This window comes from Calliphora vicina, chromosome 1 (genome assembly GCF_958450345.1).
Source record: "Calliphora vicina chromosome 1, idCalVici1.1, whole genome shotgun sequence".
In the NCBI taxonomy this organism is placed as follows: domain Eukaryota; kingdom Metazoa; phylum Arthropoda; class Insecta; order Diptera; family Calliphoridae; genus Calliphora; species Calliphora vicina.
Genome location: NC_088780.1, coordinates 30,079,279 through 30,106,120, shown reverse-complemented (window position 1 = coordinate 30,106,120; position 26,842 = coordinate 30,079,279). Strand labels below are relative to the sequence as shown.

The window sequence follows — 26,842 nt, the reverse complement described above, 5'->3', positions numbered from 1 at the left end:
TGAGGATAATTACTGGATTATTCACCGGACACTGTGGTTTACAGTATCACCAATTTATGTTAGGTAACGTTGAGAATGAACAGGGCAGGTTTTGTGGACTTTATGCCGAAACCTCTGAACATGTTCTATGTGACTGCCCAATGCTGGCAAATTGCAGAACTAAATTGGTCGGAAGAGGGGCGTAATTGATCTCTCACCAAATAGAATACTTGGCTTTATACGTAGCCTAAATCTGTTATGATGAAAAAAATCTATGGTTGCACAAAAGATCCTTTGGGTCGCAGTGCGTAGAGCCTCACTAATAATAATAATAACTTCAGGGTACTTAGAACTAGTTTGCGCAACATTTGATCACGACTGCCGCATAATCAACATACTCCCGTTTTCCTACTTTATCCCATTTTCAATACCAGAGAGTATTCGTGGAACATTTTAGTTAGCGAGCTCCAGATCGTTTTAGAATCTTATAAGGATCCAGAATATAATACGACAAATATTTTGATGTGTTGAATTTGTTTCAAGAAAAGTTTGAGATGGAGCCTCGGAAATCTGTTTATAATAGAAAAATTATGTTTAACAAAACTAGAAAAAATCAAAAGAACAGCTATACTTACAGTATTTTAAAAAAAACATTTTCTTTCTTCCAAGTATACTTTTCAAACCTATTTATTTCCTTGAACTATTTGGCATAGAGCATAGTTATGCAAAATTTATTTAATATTGTTGTTATGGATGTTCTCCTCCTCTTATAGTTTATAGTATAACACGCTTATTAAATTGTGCTGCATATTTATATAAATATTTTTTTTTATTTTATTTTGTTTTTCTTTTAAGTTTTATTTTCTTTTTCGACTTGTTCGTTTTATTTTATTTTATTAAATTTTTGTTGTTTTGCTCTCCATCATCATGGTCATCATCTTCATAGCAATCGCCATCGCCACCACCATCGTCTTCTGTTTAGTAGTATTAAACTCCAGAGGCATTAAATGCCACAAATAGGCGTCTTTACTGCATTGGCAACGGCTTTCCGGCATTGCTTACACATGTCCATACATTTAAACATTTAAGCATAAATGATGCATGGTTGCATTCTCACAGCCCCAATCGGGTTGGTTGGATGGTTGGTTGTTTAGTTTAGTTTAGCTGGCTGAATTGTTTGTTGGCTGGTGGTTTGGCTTCATTTGTTTGGGTTGGCAGCATTTTGTTGTTGGCGATGCTGATAAGCTCAGCAGCAACAACCAAAACAACAATATTAACAACAACAACATACTTTATGACTGTGATTATGATGAGCAACTTACAGCTAAAATAAAATACTTACTCCAAAACGTCCCCATACGGCCAGCCAGTATGTAAATTTCTACGCTGATACGCAAATGAGCTCCATATACAACCACCACCATCATCTTTGAATACATCCATACATTCATATTGTTTGTTGCTGCTGGTGCTGCAACATCACTAAAATCCACTAACAAAATGTTTAAACAGTAATGTGTCGTTGTCGTGGTTGTCGTTGGCCAACAACAAAATATAGAGAAACCATATAAAAAGTGTACATCGATGATGACGAAGATGTTGTTTGGTGCATTGTCGATGGTCTTTCCGATCGATAGAGGAGTCATAGTGGATGTGCCATCTCATATACAAACACACTCACTCACTTACTCGCTCACTATGGCCTTTTACGAAAAATTTCCCCAAAGCTATGGAAATTCTTGCAAAGTTTGTAGTTTTTTTTTAATTTTGTTATCATTGATATTATAAATACATATGTAAGCATATGTATGCATATTTCAAAGTACAGTGTGACACACAATATGTTTTACAGAGGCTTCTAGCTATTTAGATTATTAATAACATCATGCAAAGGATAATCTTTTGGATCCAACTTCTTTCGAATGGGATCGATTGTATTCTTTCATTGTTTTCATTATATTGGTTGCTAGGGAACCTTTTTTGATTAGGACAAGCAACAGTATATATGGCTTTCACCTTCCCTATCTCTCTGATCTTATGTATATTTCCTTCTTTTATGTTTCTTATTCCGATCACATGGTTATTCTTTAATTAGAGAATCAGAAAAAATCAACCAGATTTTGGAAAACTCATCAAGAGTTTGCAAAATCATTGGGAGCTACTCAAGCAGCAATTTTAAAACGTTTGAGAGCTGCAGGATTCATCCAAAAGTAAGGAAATTGGCGATCGTACGAATTGAAACCAAGAGACCTTGAAAGACGATTTTGCAGGTCTGAAATGATGCTTGAACACTAAAAAAGAAAATAATTTTTGCACCGAATCATTACTTGCGAAGAAAAATGGATTCATTACAATAACCCGAAGCGTAATAGATCGTATTGTGAATCCCGGCCCACCAGCCGAATCGACACCAATGCCAAATATCCAAGGCGCTAAGTTAATTCGCTGTATTTGGTGGGAGCAAAAGAGTCCTATTTATTATGAGCTGCTGAAATCTGATCAGTCAATTACAGGGAATCTGTACCTAACGCAACTGAAACCGTAATATTCTATCGTGACAACGCTCATCCCGATGTTGCAATACCTGTTGAAAACTATTTAGGAAGAAGTGATTGGGAAGTTTTGCCTCACCCACTTTATAGAACCGACCGTGACCCGTCCGACTACTAGTTGTTTCGATTGATGCAGAACGCTCTCTCTGCACAGAGAAAACAGATTCGTGATAGCAACCGAATTTGTTGCCAATCGAATGATTCGGTTGCACACATAGTATTTTTCAGTTCTAACAACAGAAAGTCAGTTGATAAAGAAGAAGTTCAGTTGAGGCAACTAAACTTTAGTTACCCCTTACAAAATATTGTAGTCACAACTGTAAAATTCGGTCACTAAGATCATTCGATTGACAACAAATTCGTTTGCTATCACGAATCTCCGTCACTATTTCCTCTTTACTCTTCTGGTTACCCTCTTGAAAGTAACGAAGCTGTGACAATAGTCATCTGCTATTGGCTTGAATCGATCTTTGCCTCAAAAGATAAGCAGTTAATTTGGCTCGGAAAACATATGTTGCAGAACGAGGTGAGGATGTTTTCATAATTTCATCAATAATCCTGGTGTAATGAAATCTGTGGATAATACTTTTCTTAGACGTGATACCTCCGAGGTACTTTAACCCTTTAATGCATATTGTTGCCAATTGTCTACATTCCAGTTCCAATTAATTTTAGACGAATATAACCTGGATACTTATTCAGATTCTAATTCAGAAAAATCAAATGGAGTACGAAAAGTTTCAGTTAAAAAAATTCTAAATCAAACTAAAAGTAAAAAAAGCATTTAAGGGTTAAAAATCTCCGTCACGATTTCCTCTTTACTCTTCTGGTTACCCTCTTGAAAGTAACGAAGCTGTGGCAATAGTCATCAGCATAAAGTTTCTTGGACCTTAGCCATATTAAAAAGTTTTCTATATTCCTTCCATCGTTTTTCGAGGTCCCTCCCCAGCTTAACGGGTCTTGGACCTTCTTCGCCTTATTAAAACGTAATTCCTACATTCCTGTCTTAGCTTCATTAGTCTAGACTTCGAACATGATTACCGGAATTCTCTGTGATCCTGGCGCTCCCTACATGAAGCATGGGCTTTAATGACCCAGCTCATGGGGTCTCCAGCTTATTCAAGAGGTTCCTACATTCCTTTCATATCTGCATTAGTCAAGGTTTTCACCGTTGTTGCCGGAATTTCAAAGGTCCCGCCGCTTATAAACAAGAAACCGTACTGAGTCGTCCAGATCTGGTGTATCATCTATCAATTTCTGGAGTTGGTATATATTACCTATAACATTATTGAATTTTGACCAGATTCTTCTTCTCGAATTTTTAAATGACTTTTTCCCATCCAGGGTAAGCTGTATTGTACAGAGCTGTTCATGATACTATTAAAAAACGTTGGTCTATATATTGTGTCATTGCATTAACGACATTTTGTCAATAAATAGGTGTCAATTAATCATTCCTCTGATGTTAGTGCGTCATTGAATTGATGACTTTTTTTCATTAAATTGAATTCAATGTACCATTGCATTGATGACAGTTTGTCATCAAATTGAGCCCAAAAAGTCCTTCCTTCGATGTTACTGTGTCATCGCACAGATGAAATTTTTTTATTAAACTGACTGTGATTAGTCATTTCTGTGATGACGATATGTCATCACATTGATGACATTTTCACCCTGATGACAATTTTGTCAATTGATGTAAAAGCTGGCATCACAATGATGAAAAGTGTCATGGGGTCAAAAACGAAGACACTTGACATTGAACTGATGTCAAAATACATCAGCGTTATGACTGTTTTTCTATCAGTGTATTAATCATATTACATACACAAATGATAGTGAATATACAGCAATCTTGCCACTCTTGGGCATTTATCTCCAAAGATGGGGATTTTGAAAGGCTTTTGGAGAGAGAAAATTCTGTGTAGGGACTGGGGATATTTTAAAATATTTTGCGGATTTAATGGAGATAAAATAATTAGGACAAGGTTGCTTTTATATCGATAATAGCTATAAATTACCAGTAATCGAACATTATATCATGTTCTTTGGATACAAAATAGAGATGTTTAATACCAAAGTATAACATGTAGTCCGACTCTCTGTTTTTCAATATTACTCTCTCTTTATAAACGGATACTGTGTGAATTCAAAATCCTTGTGAGAGATGTAAACAAAAGAAGAGACATAAGGTTTTAACATAAAATTTTCGATTTATTAAATACTTTGTAACACTTTCATTTCGAAACCACTGTTCATTTTGCACAAATCCAGATATTTTTGAACAATTGAACAGAGTTTAAATAATTTTTATTGAAAATCGAATACAATTCAAACAAAAATTACTATTAATTCTAAAAATTACATTCAATGATAATATGATTACTTTGGAGAATAATATGATTAGTTTGTGTCATATTATAATTGTTTTGAAACATAATATTACAATGTGGTTGATCATTACATGATATTTAATAATGCTAATAATGATCATAATATGTTTGGACTATATTCATAAATAAGTTGCTCTTTGATTATATTTACCACAACCATGATTTTTCTCTAAGTGTGGTCATTAGCATCACATCATATGATGAGATCACGACATTATATAATTCTACACGGAGAGAAAAAATATAGTTGTGCATGTTTACAGTAACCATTTAAATAGTGCTACAAGTTTTTTAACAATATTATAGTCACAGTAACTAATTACATGATTGTGGTAACCATAATATGGTTAATTTACGATTCACATGATTGTATCAACCATATATATGGTTACAGTAAACAATTTGTGTTTGTGACAACCATATTTATGATGAATAATTTTATCATAATATGTTGTTCTTAGATTATGATACCCATAAACCGAGAGCAACATATGGTAAGTCCTTCATCATATAAATGGTTGTCACAAACATATACATTTTTACTGTAACCATATACATATATGGTTGATACAATGATGTGAATCGTGAATTAACCATATTATGGTTACCACAATCATGTAATTAGTTACTGTGACTATAAAATTGTTAAAAAGCTTGTAACAATATATAAATGGTTACAGTAAACATGCACAACTATATTTTTTCTCTGCGTGTAGTTAACCAGTGTACTTACGGCCCGTGATAATCAGATAATTTCTGTTTGCAATTTCTCTTAAAAATGGAATTTTTTCGTTACCAAATTTCCTTGTCACTCTGTGCCATTACATCTACATACAACATCTCTTGCTGACCACATTGATGATGATGATACTTTGATGCTGTTACTGATGTTGGTAGCTCTAAATTTTTATTTAATTTTTTTTTTGTCTCCTTTCCCGATTTTTCGATAGGTTTAGTTTTCAGCCAACAAATACAAGTTTATTTTCCATCACTAAAAAAATAAGCGACAAAAAAAGAGCAGCGCAAAAAAGAAGCTTTAAATCTTTTGAAGAGGGTTTGTTGTGTCATAAGGCTCTTGTTTCATTTTGTAACTTTAATGTTTAAGGTGGTTTTGTAGTTATTAAGATAAAGTTTTGTGTATGAATGAAAACTTAGCACAAACAAACAACCACACATACTTACTTGCAACATCTAAGCAGTGCAACAAATATCGATCTTTTAGGAAGTATTTATATACAAACATATGTATGTACATGTAAAGGGGATGCAATTTCATTTGATTCATAATAACAGATTAACAGCCAAGATAGAATATAAGATTCATGGAAGTGATTAAAAATCAGATAATTGTCAAATCATTGACAATCTTTATTGCTGCGTACAGCAAAAAGGAGAGAGAGCCACAGTAATAAAATATGTTAGTGGAAAATGTGGGCAGAGGGAATTTTTGCTATCGGCTAAAAGTCCTTTTTTTAAAAAAACAAAAAGAATGGAAAACAAGGTTAACAGTTGTTTGATAATATCGAATCGATTAAGGTGAATGTTCTTAAATTGTTGTTTTATTTTGGGTTATATTTTAAAACAACTTTAAACTTTTCCATATTTGATTTTTATCGGAAACTTTTCAAAATAAAATTTTATTAAAATTTACAAAATGCGAATGTTAAGGCAAAGCTGATGAACCACAACAATTTGATCTACGATCCAAGAATGATCCCAGTCTCAGCAGTTGATACAAAATTGTTATCTTTGAGACAGAAAATAATATTTTATATGTTCATCTGTATAGTTTTTTGCGTAAAATATAGAGCAAACAATAAATTAACTGCCACAAATTATTAAGCATTTTTCTTTCAAAGAGGAATATCCTTACAAATAATAAATCCAATTTGGAAACATCAATGTTGACACCGTTGAACATTAAGGTGTAATCATGCAAACGAGAAACCTGGTGAAAAATGTTTCGATACCACATTACATATTAAGAAACTTATTTAATATTTGGTGCTTGACTTACAAATGCGGGATTTATAATAGATGGCGTATCTTTTGAACGAGGTTTTTGGTTTTAATAACTTATGTCGTTTTGAAGTCTATATATCTGTAATTTTTCTCACTTACCCCCATTAACACGAATTCTGGTTATGCCTTAACTAATAGTTATACAGTCGGTATAAATATGAAAACTTTCAGTATAACTACTAGTTAAAACCTCACCAGACTTCGTGTTAATGGGGGTTAGTTATTAAACGTAAGTTTATTTTACTTTCAAAATTCCAAATTTTGTGCCAACAAAGCGTCTTATGCGGGAAGTTTTGCTTTACTTCTTTAATTTGAATAAAAATGTTTCGCTAAAGCACACCGATTGCTCCCCAAAGCTTATGGTGAATATGTTCCATCTGCGTGAGATGGTTTGTTCGGTTCAGAAGTGGTGATTTTGACACGGAAGACAAAGATCGCCCAGGCCATCCAAAAGAAGTTTGAAGACCTAGAATTGGAGGCATTACTCCTTGAAGATTGTTGTCAAACTCAACAAGAGTTTGCAACATTTAAGGAGTTACTCAATCAGCAATTTCAAAACGTTTGAAAGTAGCAGGATTCATCCAAAAGCAGGAAAATTAGGTAATATGCGAATTAAAGCTGAGAGACCTTGAAAGAAGATTTTGTATGTCTGAAATGCTGCTTGAAAGCTATAAATTAAAATAATTTTTGCGCCGAATCATTACTTGCGATGAAAAATGGATCCATTACAATAATGGCGCTAAGGTAATGCTCTGTATTTTATAGGAGCAAAAATATCCTATATATTATGAGCTGCTGAAAGCTGGCCAGTACCGAACACAACTGATTCGTTTGAAGCGAGCATTGGCCGAAAAAGGCCAGAATATGCGACCAGACATGAAACCGTAATATTCCATCATGACAACGTTAGACCACATGTTGCAATACCTGTTAAAAACTATTTAGAAAAAAGCAGTTAGGAAGTTTTGCCTCATCCGCCTTATAGTCCAGACCTTGTCCCGACCGAATACTCTTTGTTTCGATCAATGCAGAACGCTCTATCTGGGATACGCTTCACTTCAGAACAGAGTATCCGGAATTGACTTGATTCGTCCTTGACTTCAAAAGATGACTTCAAAAGATGGATCGGAATCCATATTTTGCCAGAAAGATGGTAAAATGTCATAGCTAACAATGGCCAATACTTTGAATAAATTTGGCCAATACTTTGAATAAATTTATATTGTACAAATGTTTCAAAATAAAAGCTAAAAAATTCCGCATTTTTAATTAATACACCCAATATGATTCTGTATAAATGGCCATCCACAATGGGGGTGTTTAGGAATCAAACCCATTTTTATACCCTTCACCATGAGTGGCAAGGGTCTATATAAGTTTGGCATTCCGTTTGTAATTCCTGCATTTAACATTGAAAGGTCCTAACTGGTGTTTTTTTAAGATTAGATTTTTATGCTAAATATGATAATGACCGGACCATTTATCGAAATAAACGAAAATCTGGGCTTTAAAAAAAAACAATAGTCAGGTAATGATATAATCTGGATCGTTATTGAAATCAACTTTCCGTAGCCCCCAAATAACTAACAAACATGATTGATAAATCAATATATCGGGAATATGTAGGTTCGCTTGCTATTTAAAATCGAGAAAATCTGCCCTCAAATGGCTGAGATGTATAAAAACCGGTACAACCTCGATTCTTTGCCTATTTTATATCTATATTTAGATTACTAAGTCATTAATATAGACAACGACGTATATAATGTATGTTGTACAATGGGTCAAAACTTATTTTTTAACCAGAATTTTTTCCACAAAAAATTTTCACAATAAATTTGAAAAAAAAAATAAAAAAAAAATCAATTTTGTTTACCTAAAAATATTTAAAAATTTTATTTTAAAGTATAATTTGGTGAAGGGTATATAAGATTCGGCACAGCCGAATATAACTCTCTTACTTGTTAATAAACAATTTACTTTATTTATCACTTTTAACGCATTCTTGGAAGTGCTGCTCTGTTTGGTTACGAATAGTGGAATTCCAAAAAATAAGTATGATTCTCATTTAGTTATTAAGTTCTTCCCATAAGGGAAGGTCGAGTAATTTATGTGCCCACAATTGTGCTGGGCATGCTGACCATGCTGGAAATGAAAAATCCGATTGTTTGCCTAAGCCTCTATTAGGCAACAATCACCCCATCACACTTTCAGGACCGTAAGGAATACACTCTACACATTATTGTGTTGAATCAGAATTTGCCTGACATTTTGGTTATTAATATAGGCTCAGGCAGGCCAAACGATTCACTACTCTGTTCAGACGAAGATCCAAAATGATGTTATCTCTCGAAAACAGGAATTTTGGAATACTTATAGAACTATTTATCCGACATTGTGGTCTTGGATATCACTAATTTACTTTAGGTAATATTGGCACAATGATTGTGGCTATCTAATAATGGAGTCTTGAAGAGCGAAGTGGGTTGAAAAGACCTTAATGGCCCCTGAAGATGTTCTCTCATCCAACTGGATTTTCTTTCATATGAATTCTGAACCCGTTAGTACAAAATATTCTATGGATTTCATTCACAGATTTAAATCAGCTCACTTGGGTCCATTCAAATCTGATCCCATTGTGATACCCAAGGGGTAGACATCAGGGTATTTACAATACTTCCGTTGCCTCCAAATTAAACCAGCCAGATTCCCGGATGAAGGAGTAGATTCGTCTAAGATTCAACCTCGATAGCTCGTCCAAGCATGATAGGAATGGAAATCCGAGGATGCGTACCCTCAGGTTTGTAAGAGCCGGACATTGGAAGAATAGGTGATACACAGTCTCTTCCTCTTCTTCATTATGACAGCTTCTACAGTAATCATTGTACCGTAGGCCTAATCTTCTAGCATGTGTCCCGATTAAACAGTGCCCTGTAATAAAGGAGACAATTAGCCTTATTTGCTCACGACGGTATTCTACAAGTAGATTCGTCCTGTTGGCATCATATACGGGCCAAGTCGACCTCGCTGTAGCACAGGAAGGTTCATTAGTCCACCTGTTTTGTGCAGTCTCATACAGTTTCTGCTAAACAGCCATCTTGCATTTAACAAGGGAAATACCAGAAAAGGGGTCGATCGCCTCCTCACTCATCATCGCACCCCTTTCGGCCAGATCTTCTGCTATACAATTACCCTGATTTTCATCGTGTCCAGGGACCCATATAAGCATTATCCTAGAATGTCTCGCTATCTCATTTATGGATACCCGGCATTACTCGGTTAACCTAGATGTCGTAAAGACACCCGCTATTCCGTTAACGGCAGCCTTGCTGTCAGTAAATATGTATACATATATCACCAGATATTCGATAATACCTCAGCCAGTTGGATGCGCGTTTAATGGCAGTAATTTCCGCCTGAAGAGCAGTACAGAAGCTAGGTAGCCTAAAGTAGGAGTTTATCCCAAAGTTCTCAATATAGAAACCTCCACCGACCCTGTTACCCCTATTAGAGCCATCCGTATATATCCGTATGGCATCAGCAGGAGGGAAGATTCCACGCTGCCATAAATCCCTATTCGGGATCATAATATGGAAATGCTTATCGACATTACCATGTATGAACCCATAGTAATTCAGTATCCTAGAGTATCCAAGGTCCTTACCAGACCACGTACAACTCGCATTTAGTCTCACAGCAGAGTTTAGAGCCATTTGTATCACCATCAAGTCCACTGGTAACCAGTTTAGAATGGTAAAAAGTGCCTTAGAGGAAGTAGACCTTATAGCACCTGTAATCAGTATCGTAATAGTCCTTAGAACTCGTTCAACGGCCTTCCGATGAGTAGCATTGTCCAAGGCCTGCCACCACACCAATACTCCATAGAACAAGATGGGTTTGACGACTGCCTTGAAGATCCAATTGATACCTTTCGGCATAATGCCCCAGTTTGTACCAATTGCCTTTTTGTAGGAGTAGATGGCCACGTAGGCCTTGTTAATCCTGTTCTGAATATTCATATTCCAGGACAATCTCTTATCTAGAATGATGCCAAGATACTTTGCATTATCCCTAATCTCAAGACTGATTCCATTTAGTCTAGGTGGTCTAAGTCATCGACCTTATACCTCCTAGTGAAGAGAATCAATTCCGTTTTTTGGGGGTTCACACGAAGTCCACTCGATATACTCCACTCACTCAGTGTACTTAATGACGATTCCATACAACTAGATATTGTATCCAGAAATTTACCAGATATAAAAACTGCAACATCGTCTGCGTACGCGACTGTTTTAATCCTTCTGTTGTCCATCCTGACCAACAGGGTATTCATAGCCAGGTTCCACAGAAGTGGAGAAAATACAACACCCTGTGGGGTTCCACGATTGGCCACTTTTGAAACACTTGTACCACCTAGGGTAGCACATATGACTCTATAGCCGAGTATCTTTCCGACTAACCGGCGTACAAAAATATCAATCCCAAGTTCTTCCATCGCAGATAGGATGGCGTCTGGTCTGACATTATTAAAAGCTCCTTCAATATCAAGGAAGGCAACAAGTGAATACTCCTTATGTGATAGCGACTCTTCAATATGTGATTATTAAAGTTACCATTATTCTCAGCCCATTACTAAGTAATGCAAGTTTTTGATAAGTAAAATCTTAACAGATTTCACAAAATATAAAATGTGATTCTATTTTTGTTTTTCCTATTGCCAACTTCGAATGTTAGATGTTTATATATATAAAGGTGGGTCCAATAGTGTTAACATCATAAACTTACATATAAAGAAAAATCAAAGCAAAATATAAAAAAAGTAGAAAAAAAAGAATAAAATCGAAATCAATTTTAGTTTCAAAACATTTAACCATAAATTTTAAACCTATACGCTTTTAGCTTAAGTACATTCTTAATGTCTTTTCTCGAACTGTTTACAGACCACTGCACACGTTAATCTTACAATCTTAAGTCATTTGTTGTATGGACACCAGATTTTTTATTCTATATACAACATATACACAACACTCTTCACATATGAGTAAACAAAGCTCAACTAAAAAAAAAATAAAAATAAATAACAAACATGGTTCCAGCAACTCTTAGCAATCATCCATAGTTTGATGATGTTATATATATTTTTTTTTTTTGCTCTCAACCAGTACCACCGCCACAAACACCTACGCCTACGCATCCAGCATATACATACTTTCTTAATGTACGTCTATATAGAGTTTGTGTGACAATTTAAGAAATATTCTTAAGAACCTTGGCTGGTTATAAGAAATATACATACTTGAGTGTAGTTATAACACGTTTATAAACAAACAAAGAATTTCACACTAGATCTATAAAACTAATGGCATATAAATTCTCATTTAAAGTGTAGCATTCACAATAGGAATGTCAACACACTGCAGCAGCAACATCAGTAAAAACTGCTAAGAGATCCAGCCAACCAGCCAAATAGTCATACAGCTTTCGTTCAGTCATATAATATAAACTTTTAAGTCTTGCAAATGCAAAAAATTGTTATAATAGCAATGTAGAGGGAAACGGAAATGCGTTCATTTTTCAAAACTTTACAAGTCCACCAGTACTACTCACTAAGAACAGCTTAAAACTCCAAAGTTAATAAAGCAATTTCTAAAGCCTAGCCCAAACATCTAGCCACAAATGGTATGCATTTTAAAAAGGCTTAACGTTTTAGTTTTTTTTCTTTCTTTCTTTTAATTTTAGTCTTTTTTTGTGTATATTGCTTATAGCCATATAGTTTTGTGAATGCACTATGGGTACAAGTAATGATATTTAAGAAGATATTTTAATACTTAGAATTACTCATACATATTCCACTATTATCATACGAAATATATTTAGAGTAATAATTTGTCCACAATCGGGTTACTTACAACATTTCACTGTTAATCTATAGAATTTAAATTAACTGCTTAATAAAATCTGATGGAAATATACCTCAATCAGCTTTTTCCACTCAGTTAATTTTCAATTCTTAATTAAGTTTGACATTGCGTTTCTAATTTCCACTTGTTTCAATTGCGATTCCATAAAGTATATATGTATATATATGGTCGATCGTTATAGATGGTGTGGTCGATATATCCATGTCCGAATCAACTTTCTAAATAACTTACATAATGGATACAGTTGCTGTTTAAACTCGGGATAATCGGCCCACAAGTGGCTGAGATATAAGCAAGAAACCACTATTACGTCGTTTTTTACCTTCACCATGAGTATGTTGAAATCAACTTTCCGAAGCCCCCAAATAACTTACAAACATGATTGTTACATCAATGTATCGGGAATTCTCCCGGCTCGGTTGCTATTTAAAATCGAGAAAATCGGACCACAAATGGCTGAGATATAAGAAAAAAAACCGGGACAATCTCGATTTTTGGCCTATTTTTTATCTATGTATATCTGGATTACTAAGTCATTAATACAGACTATATGGATATCTAATGATAGATATTTCAAAGTCCATTGCAACGACGTATACAAGGCTATAGTAAGTTGGACCTACAATGGGTCAAAATCCGGAAAAATATTTATTTAACTCAAATTTTTCTTTTACCAAAAAATATTTTTGTCATAAATTTTGTTTCACTAATTAATTAAAAATTTTTTTTTTTTTAAAAATTAAAAAAAAACAATTTGGAAAAAAAATTTAAAATTTTTTTTTTAAATTTTCAAAAACAATTTTGGAAAAAAAATTTTTTATAATTTGTATTTTAAAGTATATGAGGAGCCGCAGACCAAAAAGTACTTGTTTGCTCATTTCAAGTTTTTGGGAAATTGAGTTTTATTTATTTCGTTCCACATTAAATGTTAAGGATGTTTGATATAAAACCATTTTAATATCGGAAAAAGAACATTTTGTTAAAAAATAAAGAAAAAAAAGTACGTTTTGTTAAAAACAAAATTAAAAAGTTTGTTTTTTATGCTTTTTTTAAAGATAATACTTTAAATGAATCTTTTTAATTCATATCTAATATATAAACAAATTACACATTGAAATTTTTATTAAGCACAATTTTTTTAGAACCCATTTACTTAAGAAAAAAAATGTTCTATCTTGATTGTTTCTATAAGATTTCAACCCAAATATAATCGTGAACTATCTCGTTTCGCTGATCACCAACAAGCCAACTCCTTGCTCACAGCCACCTGCCCAAATTCAGCAACATTTATTCAAAATGTTCAAGAACATTTTCTGAGGTACTTGAGTATATCATTCGACACTTGAAAAATGAGCTTAGTTCACCGGACATCGCACTCTTCGCCATTTATAGATAATGACAAGATATAAATGAAGCGTATCATTCATATTTTTTCTTATTACCCCAATCTTCAATAGGCTTGGCCTAAAGTTGAATGGATTCAAATGGGAAATGAATAGAAATGTACAAAAATGTTTTTGTTGGAAGTTTGACGAAGAAGAGGGAGAAATAATGGAGTCTTGCGGTACCCATGATTAAATCTTGAACTTGTATAATGATATCATATCTATAACAACTCGTATAATGCGAGCTTGGATATAAATTGCTAAATATAAATCAAGTGAAGTCACCAGAACCAATAAGATTCGATAAAAGTAAACCATGCCAGAGGCACTACTTTACTTTCGCTAAAATGTAAAATTAAACGACACCATATTTCCATCGTTTCCACAATAAATGGAGCTACGCTCCGGAACGAACCGAGTCTCACTGACTCAGCTAAAACTGGATTAGCTAAAAGTTTTTATACCCTACACCACCATAGTAGCCCAAAAATATTCGCCTAACACTTTAAAGTATTAACTAAGACTTTAAAATATTATAAAGTATACCGATCTACTCAGAATCACTTTCTCATTAAACGATGCCCGTCCCGTCTGGCTGACGCAAAGTACAAGTCGCAATTTTGAATATATTTCGATCAAATTTCGTACATACAGATTCTTTGGGCCAAGGACGAAGCCTATTGAAACTGGCTGAAATCTTACCATTATTTCACTTAGCCCCCATACAAACGGCCTCCCGAAATGCGACTTTATCGGTCATTAATGTTTAATTTATATAGGTATCGACAAAAAAATGTCGCTCCAAATATGTTTTGTATATACCGAAGTCAAGTGGCCAAATTTTATGATATTCGGTCCATAATTAGTCATAGGTTCCATATAAGACTCACTTCTGGAAATAACTTTTAAGTGCATATTTCTCTTAAAAAAGTTGTTATCTACAGTTAATTCAACAGAAATAAGTTTCATATAGATATAAATGTGGAGGCATGGTGTAGTGGTTAAAGTGCTTGCCTACAAAACCAAGCACCCCAGGTTCGATCACTGGAAGAGGAAAAAAATTTGAATCATGGTTTTCCAGTTTTTAAAATTAACCTCCCTCTAAACAATTCATCCAAGAAGCCCCCTGACCACTCCTCCACCTGGAAAAGATAATAACATTATGGAAAAGGTCAGGCAACCCGCCACCCCCTGGGAGAAAAGATCAGCAAGGTTCCCCACCTCTACACCAAATACACAGAGGGCGTTGTTTCTAGGTAACGACAGATGGCAGCACCATTATCCTAGACCAGCTACAGCAGACCAATCATCTACTTATCTGGAACAACAACCGATTAACGAAACTGACACAATGCAATAATAGCAATCGATTGAATCCTTATGGCAACATCATACATGTATCCGAGTACCCGCGACAGCAGACCAATCATCTACTTAGCTGGAACAACAACCGTTTAAAACTGATACAAACAATAACAATGGATCTAATGGCAACATCGTACATGGAGACGCACAATACTCCAATAATTAGGACTGTGCAATCTACATGGGAAATACGCGAAAAAACAACTGCAACAATTCGTATAAGATGGAGATGCTTTGTGGAAGCCAAATGCCCCCAAGTGGGGTAATGGAGAAAAAAAAATAAATGTCACGACATAATTTCACGGTGATCGGTCCATAATTGGTCATAGCTCCCATATAAGGCCCACTTCCTAATATTACTTTAACGAGCATAAAACTCTTAACAATTTTAGAATCCCAATATAGTTTAACAGAAATAAGTTTCATATAGAAATAAATCAAAAGGCCTAAGGGCCTTTTCTAAAAATCCCTAACGAAAATAAATTATTTACTCAGTGTAGGGTCTGGTCTAAGTTTTGTTTTCCCTATGAACAGTTGAACTGTTGCAACAACACCATCTTTCCAACAAGTATGCTAGCATGTCTCCCTATGAAAGCCATTCTTGGTCTCCAAATATTCCGATGGTAATTTACGATACTTCTATAATTTTAGAAAGTTCACAAAAAATGCTTATTTGGTGATAATTTTCAGGATTTTTAGCTTCTCCATTACATTAGCTAACTTCCAACCTATAGGGAAATCATGGTCATAATGTAAAATGCTGGAAATATTAGCTAATGTACCTATATTAGCTAATGGTCCAGGAGACTTATTATTATGTTATCGACATTTTGCCCATGACATTAACATAACTGTATAAGAAACTGAGTTTCCAATTGAAATATCGAAGGAAATCGTTGAGATTGACCAAACGAACCTTTTTGTAGATAAACGTTGAAAGTTTCGTAGCAGTTAGAGAATCGTTACGAAGTTAGGTGATCGAAAAGGAAATATAAATGGTACTGTTATCAGAATTACTGAGATATGCTAAAAACATTCACGAGGGTTTTGTGTTGATGCCCTGCAATGCATGAAATATTCTTATTTGTTCATTCAGGAGTTTCGAAAGGTGATCATGCTCCGCGAATAATACCACAATATTTTCACTTCTGTAGTTATATTTTCATATGAGAAAACAGCAAATTGTTTCTAATTCTCTTGAGCATTTTATTTTTTTTTATCGAAAAAAGAGAAGATTTACCGTTATATATTGTTACGTTTCAAGGCACTTTAAGGCACTCAGTTGATGTTTATTCGAATAGTGTCTCTGATAAACTACACAGAAAAAACTATTTCTTAAACCGTTTCAATTCAAATATTTTTTGTCACATTTGCTCAAAAACAAAATTTCTTGATATTTTCCAGGATGCACTAAGTAAGGTGAAATCAACAACACAGTTGATTTTTATTTATCTATTTTGAAAGTGCTTGTGTTTTGTCAAACTGAATTTGTTTTGAAAAATAATAAATTTTATTTTCAAAGAAAAAAAATTAAATCAAAATACATGAATGAAGATGTGAATAAAAAGATTTCATATAATGAAATTTGGATAAAGCACTATTAAACCGTTGTTCTTTTTATTTAAATTATTTAAATTTAACGGCCGTTTTTTAGTTAAATGCAAAAATAAAATTTGTTTATTTTTTATTTGACAAATTCAATTTTGACAAAATTTTCAGCAAGAAATATTGTGTTTGTTGTGTATGTTGTCGAAACGCTCTCACCTTAATTATTACATCATGATATTTTCTATTGAATTTTGAGTTTTGAATTTGATTATTTTGACAATTGAACATACAATTTTCGTTATTGGTTGAATTTCAATTACAATATACAATTGGTTGAATAGATAAAATAATCAAATTCAATAGAAAATATCAAGAAATTTTGTTTTTGAGCAAATAAATACTTGATTTAATTAAGAAATAATTGAAACCAGTTCAATATGGGATAAATGTTTGAATTGAAATATAATTTTTTCTGTGTAACTAACTACTGCAACCTGTGCGACTATTTATAACACTGCCATCTGACTCTAGATTGCTCTTTAACTGTCTAGAGCTTTCTAATACATACGCCATCTGTGGTGTACTTTCTACAATTTTCTTTAACTGAATATTCGAATTCGAATATACGGTCGCAGCAAACAGCGTTGCCATACTTACGATCAATGGTCAACTGAAAGCTTTTATTCAATGTTAATAATGCCCACAGATATGTATGTTACAGTTTGCTATTACAGCTCTGCTATTTGAAAGCATTATGCTACTTTTAAATCAGCCGTTAAAAACGTTATATTTGAATTCAAGTACAATTTCGTAACAATATCATGCTTATTAAATAAATATATTCATAATTAACTAACATCATCAACCCATAGTGCTGGGTATAAAAAATCCGCCAACCGCCATATTTTTAAGCAGCAGCAATAAGAATCATCGTCGTCATCATCATCAACTGCAACTGCAGCAGCAATTTGGTTACACTATGTAAGAAAGAGCACTCACACACACACACACACGGGTACAAATATATGAAGAACGTTTTGGATCTTGTTTTTAGTAAGCTGTCGTTGGAAAGTGTCAAAAGTGATATCGATACAATATATTGTTTCCTTATTGCCTGATGCATTACTAGGAAGTGTGGTGTGCATATGCATAGAGTTTAATATTTATGAGTTGGCATCTTAAGAAGACATTTCTGAAAAGCAACAACAACAACAACAGAAACACAAAAACAGATTTAAATGATTTTCTTCTTCAACTTCGTCTAAAACTACCACAATTGCTTGCACATGCAAGTTTTTTTTTAGTTTTATTTTTTAGCATACACTTACTCCTTGAGGATTTTTACTACTATTGGTAGTTTAGCAGTTTTATTTTTATTTTTTTTTATTATTATTCCTCTTACTGTTGGTAATGACTTTTTAATTTAGTAAATTCCTTTAAAAAAAATAAAGAGCTTAACATATGTAATACAATTTGTTTAACAAATTATTGAAAACATTGCCGTCGCATTTTATAACACTTTTTTGCATTCTTTTTTTATTACTTTATTTGCAGATTTAATGGAGTAATCTTGTAAAGCAACTATTAGAATGTCTCATCAAACAGCTAGACGCGCTACAGCGCCTACAAGTTTAGAATGTCCGTTGGCCTCGTTGGGACGTACTAGCAATGCGGTTATGGACTCTTTGAATGGCCTACATCAGCCCACCTTTCATCATCCCTTAAGCTCAAGTCCTCTAGATCCTCAAGTTTATCAAATGTCTCGAAAATCTCCCGATCTTAGCATAGATACTGATACGGATATTATTTATCATACCACGTCGGTATCGCAACAGGGAGATACAGTCGATGGCCTGAGAGGAGATTTGGAGGATACACAACAAAGTGCCAAAAATACCACACAAGACAGGCAGCAGGTCACTGCTCAACTGTATGATCTCTCCCGATCATCGTCACAAAGTTCTCTAGATCAGCCCCAGCCCATACAACATAAAGCCGCCACCTTTGAGTTGAGAGGACGACAGCATCCCCTAAATGGTTCCACCGTATTGCCTACATCTGCCTCGGTAGGCCGTACTGCTCAGCAGCAACAGAGATCGAATTTGTGCGTGGGCGTGAATGCCAATCAACAGCGTAATTTTTTAGCCTTGGAACATTTAATACAATACGGTCGTCACGAACGGGGGCCCAGTGCCTATGTACTGCACAGTAACAGTGCCGACACTGAGGACTCAAGTGATGCTGCTCCCGGCACCACGACCACTAGCCGTTTGACACGCCATCAAAATGGTCGCGGCACAGTGCCGGCGGCCGCTACAAATGGTAATGGTCGTAATGCTCAATATTATTTGGAGAAGAAAATGGATGCTTTATATTTGGGTAGTGCCATACGAGGTTTGCCGTTGGGTTCCGAAGCTAGTAATTATCAAAGTGAACGTTATTATCTGGAGGATGGTCTGCGCAGTATGTGCGAGTTTAGTGATGGCAATGAGAGGTTACAAGGTAAGTGTAAAGTATTTGTTTTATATTTAAAATCATGTTAATCTTGTAAGATAATTCGATGAACTTTGTCATAAAAGATTCATTTGGTGAAATCATATTGAAATTGTTGAGAACAGAATTGTGCGAAAGAATTAATTCTTAATTGAATTTTCAAAATTAAATTAAATATATCCTCTTAACAATTCCATTAAACCATGCAGCACGAATTAATCCATTGTCTTAAATTCCTTACTATTCCGAATGTATTGAATTCGTATCTTTAAGAATTTATTCATTATAGATCTAATTCCTTATTGGATCATTAAATTTTTCTTTAATTCAAACCCACGACAAAATAGCTCAATAAAATTTCTTGAATGATTAAATTTTTCAAAAACTTATTCCATTATAAATTTTTATTTCAACGGCGAATGAATTATATTTTAATAAATTCCTTTGAATATGGAATGAATTGCTACAATTTCATAATTCCGAATTAAGATTTTAGTAAATTAAGCTCAAACTTAATTAATTCAAAGCCCTGGTTGAGAATCAATTAATATTTTTATACAAATTTGTCTACGTTAACGCCCATAACTGGAAAAAGCCTCCTGATTTGCTAATAACCAAAAATGTCTACCAATTTATCGAAGAATCGTTTGGCGGGTCAATAAGTCCGTGACTTTTTGAATTTCCCGCCTCTTAACTGAAAGGCCAACACTGCTCCTGTCAACAGGCATATATCAGCTGACTCCTGTCAAAATTTGAACAAGCTATTGATTTATTTTGTTTAATTTTGGTATGGCGGGCCAAGGGAGGGCCGCGTGACCTGAGGAGAAACATTAAGAAAGTGAATTTCGTGTGTTCATTAAACATTATTTTTTGCGGAAAAAAACCATCCCTCAAATCAAGGCTAAGCTTGATAAATACTATGGAATCTCTGCACCATCAATTTCAATGGTGAAAAAGTGTTTTCTGTATTTCGTTATGGCCGTACAAGCACGAAAGATGCCGAACGTTCTAGAAGCCCAGTTGTGTTCTCTACACCCATGATTTCATATGGCTCATTAGTTTTAATTTTAAATGATCACTTGGTATAAGAAAGCTTTATCCAAGATGGGTGCCGCGTTCTCTCACAATCGAACACAAACGCAAGGGAGCCCACATGTGCATTTTCCATGACAAAAATCCATGAAATTGCCTAGGAGTTGCTCCCTCTATTGCCCCTTATTGACACGCCTTCATGTTTTTCAGTTTCCTAGACATCCTCGCACATCATACAAAAATACGGATTGTCATTTAATTCAAACCCTTATCGAATAGTGATCCGTTATCACGGTCCTCAAACTGCACATGTTTAACCTTAACAGCAATCTGATTCCTGCCATTTCCAGCTTGGTAAATATTATTTTACGTTTCGTTCCAGTGCAAAGAGTGGTTGATGCAACCATTAGCCCACGTAGAGCTATCTTACGGTCCCCACTACCATGTATAACAGGAGAGTAGAAAAAAATGTAAATTTCAAAACATTATCTTTGAAGATTAACACAAGTTTTCATTTCTTGATTAACTTTAAAAAAAACAAGGCATTGGACTCGAGATCTAGATCCATCAATTCTATGTTTTACTGCTCAAAAATGCAATTGTTTTAGTCGAACTGTAAGAGGTACCTCTGCTGTGATAGGATATGACTCGAGTTTGATAGTTTATTACCCATTTTATCCAAATGTTTCCTCGACATGTCCGATTTTCGAAAAATTATTTATTCGCGATCTACTCTTGTTAGACTATCTCAATCGATTTTTATTTTGGATCGCTCTCTTTGGATTTTCGAAGCAACGTATGTCAAATAAAGGCTGTATATCTGGCGATCCACCCATCTTTCCGAAAGTTTCTCACCACAGCCCAATACAGTTTAAAAATAAATCACCATGAATAAAGTTCTTATCCGAATGTTACGAAATTTTATATATTTATTTGAAAATATCTACAAAAAATACTCCTGCATCTCTTTTAAAATTAAAAGAACTTGTTTATGTTGAGATCCGCTAAAACATTTTTATCTTCCCCAGCGCGAAACAGTATATTTATTTGGCATAGTAACTGATACTCTTTGGTTAATGCTTTTGAATTATTTGCAAATAATTCAGCTTTGACTGCCCCGGGGAGCAGTGAAAACTTTCGCTCGGAGACGCTGCTTGTGTATACATTTTTGACGCCTCATTACTTTGGCACACGAAGATCTCGCCTTTTTGCGGATCAGTTTCGGCATTTTTGTTATCACTCCAGATTCTGAATGCTTCTTCTCTGGATCTGATTGCAATGTTTCACTTCCTATTAAACCAGGATTTTTCCATAGTTTTAAACGAAATTTTCATTGTTGGAATGAACGTTTTCATCCCCATCATAATTATTTTTTCCACCATTTTCGCCATGTCATTGACACTATTATCTAAGAAGCAGAGTTTCCAATTAAAATACCGAAAATAAATCTCGATCCAGGCAGCCGCGAAGTAAAGAAAAGAAGAGCACTTCACGTGAGTCCAAGCTATAGGTCCCTTTGTGTTACCTGAAAGTAGACAGTCAGAAAAAGAGGGACAGATAGAAGTGAAAAAGAAAGAAAGAAAGAAGGAAGAAAGGGGAAGATTGAAAAAAGTTAAAAGGAAGATGTCCGAAGAAAGAGGCAGAGGAGATAGTTTTTTTTTTAAATTGCGTACCGAAGAGTTGGCGGTTATTAGGTCACTCTAAACCACTTTAACCAATTACTGCTCCTTATAAAGGCATTAATGCTCTCTAGCCTCATATTCGAGAGCTCTGAAAGACTATGTAGGGAACGATGTCCCAGAAACCTTAAGCGTAGATCTCCTAATGACTGACAGTGACAAAGAAGATGAAATATGGTCTCATCCTCCTCTTCGTTTTTACAACTTCTACAGAAGTCGTTATAGGGTAAGCCAAGTCTCTTCGCATGGTTGCCAAAAGTGCAATGTCCGGTTATGACCGCCACTACACCACTCAATTGTGAGCGTGTCAAGAAGATATGACGATTCAATCGGGGCCATATCATTCTGGTAATATTGCATGTGGGTTCACAACCCCATCTTGTTTGAGCGAGCTTATAGTAGAAGTTACTAATTTGTACCTTACATTTGAATAACGGAATCCCATATAGGAAATCAATGTCTCCGTCAGGTAGCATGGCGCCTTTTTTCGCCAAATCATCAGCAACACAGTTGCCCGTAGTATCTCCGTGTCCCCACTTAAGTACGACTGTTGAATGTCCTGTCATCCTGTTTAATTCCTGGAGCAAATTAAATGTTATGTATACACCTGTTAGAGACTTTATTGCGCCCTGACTGTCAGTATATATACGAATATCCCTGTCTGATATCTTGTTATAACTGAGCCAGTTAGCCGCCCTTTTGATGGCTGATATTTCAGCCTGAATAATGCTACATTCATTTGGAAGTCTAAAAGATAACCTAATGTCGAATTCCTGAATGTAGACTCCTGCGCCAACTCGATTTCCCTTTATAGAACCATCTGTATAGACTGATAGACCCGTTGTGTCATAGAAAGGACCGTCCATTGCTTCCGTATTATACGGAATTGAGAAACCGAAATTCCTCGACATGAAGGGCCTAGAAATGCAGTAATCTATATTATACGGAAGAGTCCGAATACTGACAATCTCGATCGAATATTGAATTGAATTTATAAAGATTACAATTGTTTAAGCCAAGATAAGTTCTCTATCACCAAAAGATCGGCAAACTGTTGTTGAGTTAATCCATGTTCAAAATCCTACCACGAAGATATTCACGATTTAATTAATTATTTTCTTAATGAGAAATTTCCATGTTATTGTAAGAAACTCAAATATCGGTTAAAAATTGTGATTTGCTTAAATACTATTTTATTTTATTTAACAAATAATTTAATATCTCCCTGTTTTACAGATCCTCATCTGCTACATCATCGCGCCTCGAGTCCTAGCGAAACTAGTGGTTCCGATCGTTATCTCTTGAATCGCACTAACTCACCCGCCAATGCGTTTAGTTCATCGAACCACATAGACAACTTTTCCAGTTCAAATAACAACACCTCCTCATCGTCGAATTTGGCCTTGGACCAGCGCTATCATCACAGCAAAGTGAAAAGTTTATCCGATGGTTTGTGTAATTTAGGCAGATTTTCACCTAGTCTAGATCAGGGTTATGCCACCTTGGTGTCACCCTCACCCACTGGCCATCATCCGAACACCATAACAACACACAGTATAGTACATCATCCACCGCCGGCTGCCATGTCGGCAGCGGCGGCCATAGCCCGGAGACACGTGGAAACCGGACCACCCCCATGGTCTAAGAAAGGACCATTCAGATCGGGTCCTCTATTTGACCGCCTGCCAGATGAGGCAATTTTGAAAGTCTTCCAATGGTTCGATAGTTGTGAATTGTGCAGTTTGGCGCGGGTTTGTCGGAGATTTGAACAGTTGGCCTGGCGTCCGGTATTGTGGAAAGTTATTACCTTGAAAGGGGAACACTTGAACGGTGACAAAGCTTTGAAAATGATTTTTCGCCAGTTGTGTGGTCAGACACGTAATGGCTCGTGTCCGGATGTGGAGAGAGTTATGCTGGCCGATGGCTGTCGTATATCGGATAAGGGACTACAGCTACTGACCCGACGATGTCCGGAATTGACACACTTACAGCTGCAAACATGTGTTAATGTCTCAAATCAGGCTCTAGTAGATGTTTTGACAAAATGCACTAATGTTCAACATTTGGATGTAACGGGTAAGTTTACGATTAAGGAACAAAAATTAATACGATTTTAATTGTTTGAGTTTTTTAGGTTGCACGCAAATTAATACCATAACACCGAATCCAAATTTGGAACCACCCAGAAGACTTTTATTACAATATTTAGATTTAACCGATTGTACAGCTTTAGATGATGTGGGTCTAAAAATTGTGGTTAAAAATTGTCCTCAATTGGTGTATCTTTATTTAAGGCGCTGCATACAAATCACTGGTAAGTATTACTATCCAATAATTTCGGATTTTGAGAAAATAAACTCTAAATCATTTTTGCTTTCCTCCACTTACAGATGCAGGCTTAAAATTTGTGCCAAGTTTTTGCATAGCTCTTAAAGAGCTTAGCGTTTCCGATTGCCTCAACATTACCGATTTCGGCCTCTACGAATTGGCCAAACTAGGCGCAGCATTACGCTATCTCTCTGTAGCCAAATGTGACAGGGTATCTGATGCGGGTCTAAAAGTAATTGCAAGACGTTGCTATAAATTACGCTACCTAAATGCTCGGGGTTGTGAAGCGGTTAGTGATGATTCCATAACAGTACTGGCACGTTCATGTCCTCGCTTGAGAGCTCTCGATATTGGCAAGTGTGATGTGAGTGATGCTGGCCTAAGGGCTTTGGCCGAAAGTTGTCCGAATTTAAAGAAATTAAGTTTACGAAATTGTGATATGATTACCGATCGTGGCGTCCAATGTATTGCGTACTATTGTCGCGGTCTGCAGCAATTGAATATACAAGATTGTCAGATATCCATTGAAGGCTATAGAGCTGTTAAGAAATATTGTAAAAGATGTATTATCGAGCATACAAATCCAGGATTTTGTTAAAGGAATTTAACACCCAACATTGTTGCTCCTCCTACTCCACCTCCTCATCATCATTATTTCCTAACTGCCCCTAATTGTACATATGTACTTATTTTATATATAAAGTATACAAATAAAAATTAAAGAAATTATTGTTTTAAGTGTTTTAAGCAAAATTATTTAAATATTTCTTTGTTTGTAAAAGTATTAAATACTTTTTTAAACCCTATTTTTAGCAATGAAACTTCTCTTAGTTAAAAATTGTTTGTAAATTATTTAAAATCTAAAAAAAAAATTAAACAAATTTAAATCAATTGTAATTAAATATTTTTAATGAACCAGAATTTTTAGTTTTATTAATTACTTTTATTTAACACAAACAAAAATCAAGTATTGAATATTTATAATCAAAAATATTTAAAAGAATTTTTATTTTTTTTAGTTTAATGTATTAGTAATTTTGTATGTATTAGGCCTGGCATTTGTTTTGTTTTCTTTATAAATAAATTATTATATTTTCAATAAAAATCAAATTAATGCGCTTTTTAAGGCATTTTTATAAACAATATATTTTAAATGTGGGTTGTTATGGACTGATTTTAAAATTATTCTTAAAATTCGTTCTGTGATCACTTATATTTTGTGCTGTGATCACTTATATTTCTGACCAAAAATCGGTTTTTTATATAAAAACTCAAAATATCTAAATTCACTAATACCTTGGCCAATAAGCGTTTAGTCAAGAAAAGCAGCTCGATCTGCGATCACTCATATTTCTGACAAAAATTCGATTTTTTATATAAAAACTCAAAATATCTAAAATCGCTAATAACTTGGCCAATAAGCGTTTAATCAAGAAAAAGAGCTCGATCTGTGATCACTCATATGTCTTAACAAAAATCGATTTTTTATTAAAAAATCAAAATATTTAAATTCGCTAATAACTTGGCCAATAAGCGTTTAATCAAGAAAAGCAGCTCGATCTGTGATCACTCATATTTCTCACCAAAATTCGACTTTTTATATAAAAACTCAAAATATCTAAATCACTCATATTTCTGACCAAAATTCGATTTTTTATATAAAAACTCAAAATATCTAAATTCGCTAATAACTTGGCCAATAAGCGTTTAATCGATCTGTGATCACTCATATTTCTGACCAAAATTCGATTTTTTATATAAAAACTCAAAATATCTAAATTCGCTAATAACTTGGCCAATAAGCGTTTAATCAAGAAAAGCAGCTCGATCTGTGATCACTCATATTTCTGACCAAAATTCGATTTTTTATATAAAAATTCAAAATATCTAAATTCGCTAATAACTTGGCCAATAAGCGTTTAATCAAGAAAAGCAGCTCGATCTGTGATCACTCATATTTCTGACCGAAATTCAATTTTTTATATAAAAACTCAAAATATCTAAATTCGCTAATAACTTGGCCAGTGCGTTTAATCAAGAAAATCAGCTCGATCTGTGATCACTCATATTTCTGACCAAAATTCGATTTTTTATATAAAAACTCAAAATAGCTAAATTCGCTAATAACTTGGCCTATAAGCGTTT

The 26,842-nt window shown here is 34.6% G+C and overlaps 1 protein-coding gene across 1 annotated transcript in view; it reads left to right on the top strand.

Moving 5' to 3' along the window:
* Window positions 1–25,295, top strand: part of Fbxl7 (F-box and leucine-rich repeat protein 7) — an 89,809-nt gene extending 64,514 nt beyond the window's left edge. Inside the window, exons 2-5 of the mRNA XM_065506373.1 lie at window positions 18,720–19,667; window positions 23,606–24,445; window positions 24,504–24,683; window positions 24,760–25,295. Of these exons, the coding sequence (XP_065362445.1) occupies window positions 18,755–19,667; window positions 23,606–24,445; window positions 24,504–24,683; window positions 24,760–25,295 (2,469 nt within the window). The 5' untranslated portion in view covers window positions 18,720–18,754. The remainder of the gene's footprint in view (window positions 1–18,719; window positions 19,668–23,605; window positions 24,446–24,503; window positions 24,684–24,759) is intronic.
* The last annotated feature ends 1,547 nt before the right edge of the window (window positions 25,296–26,842 follow it).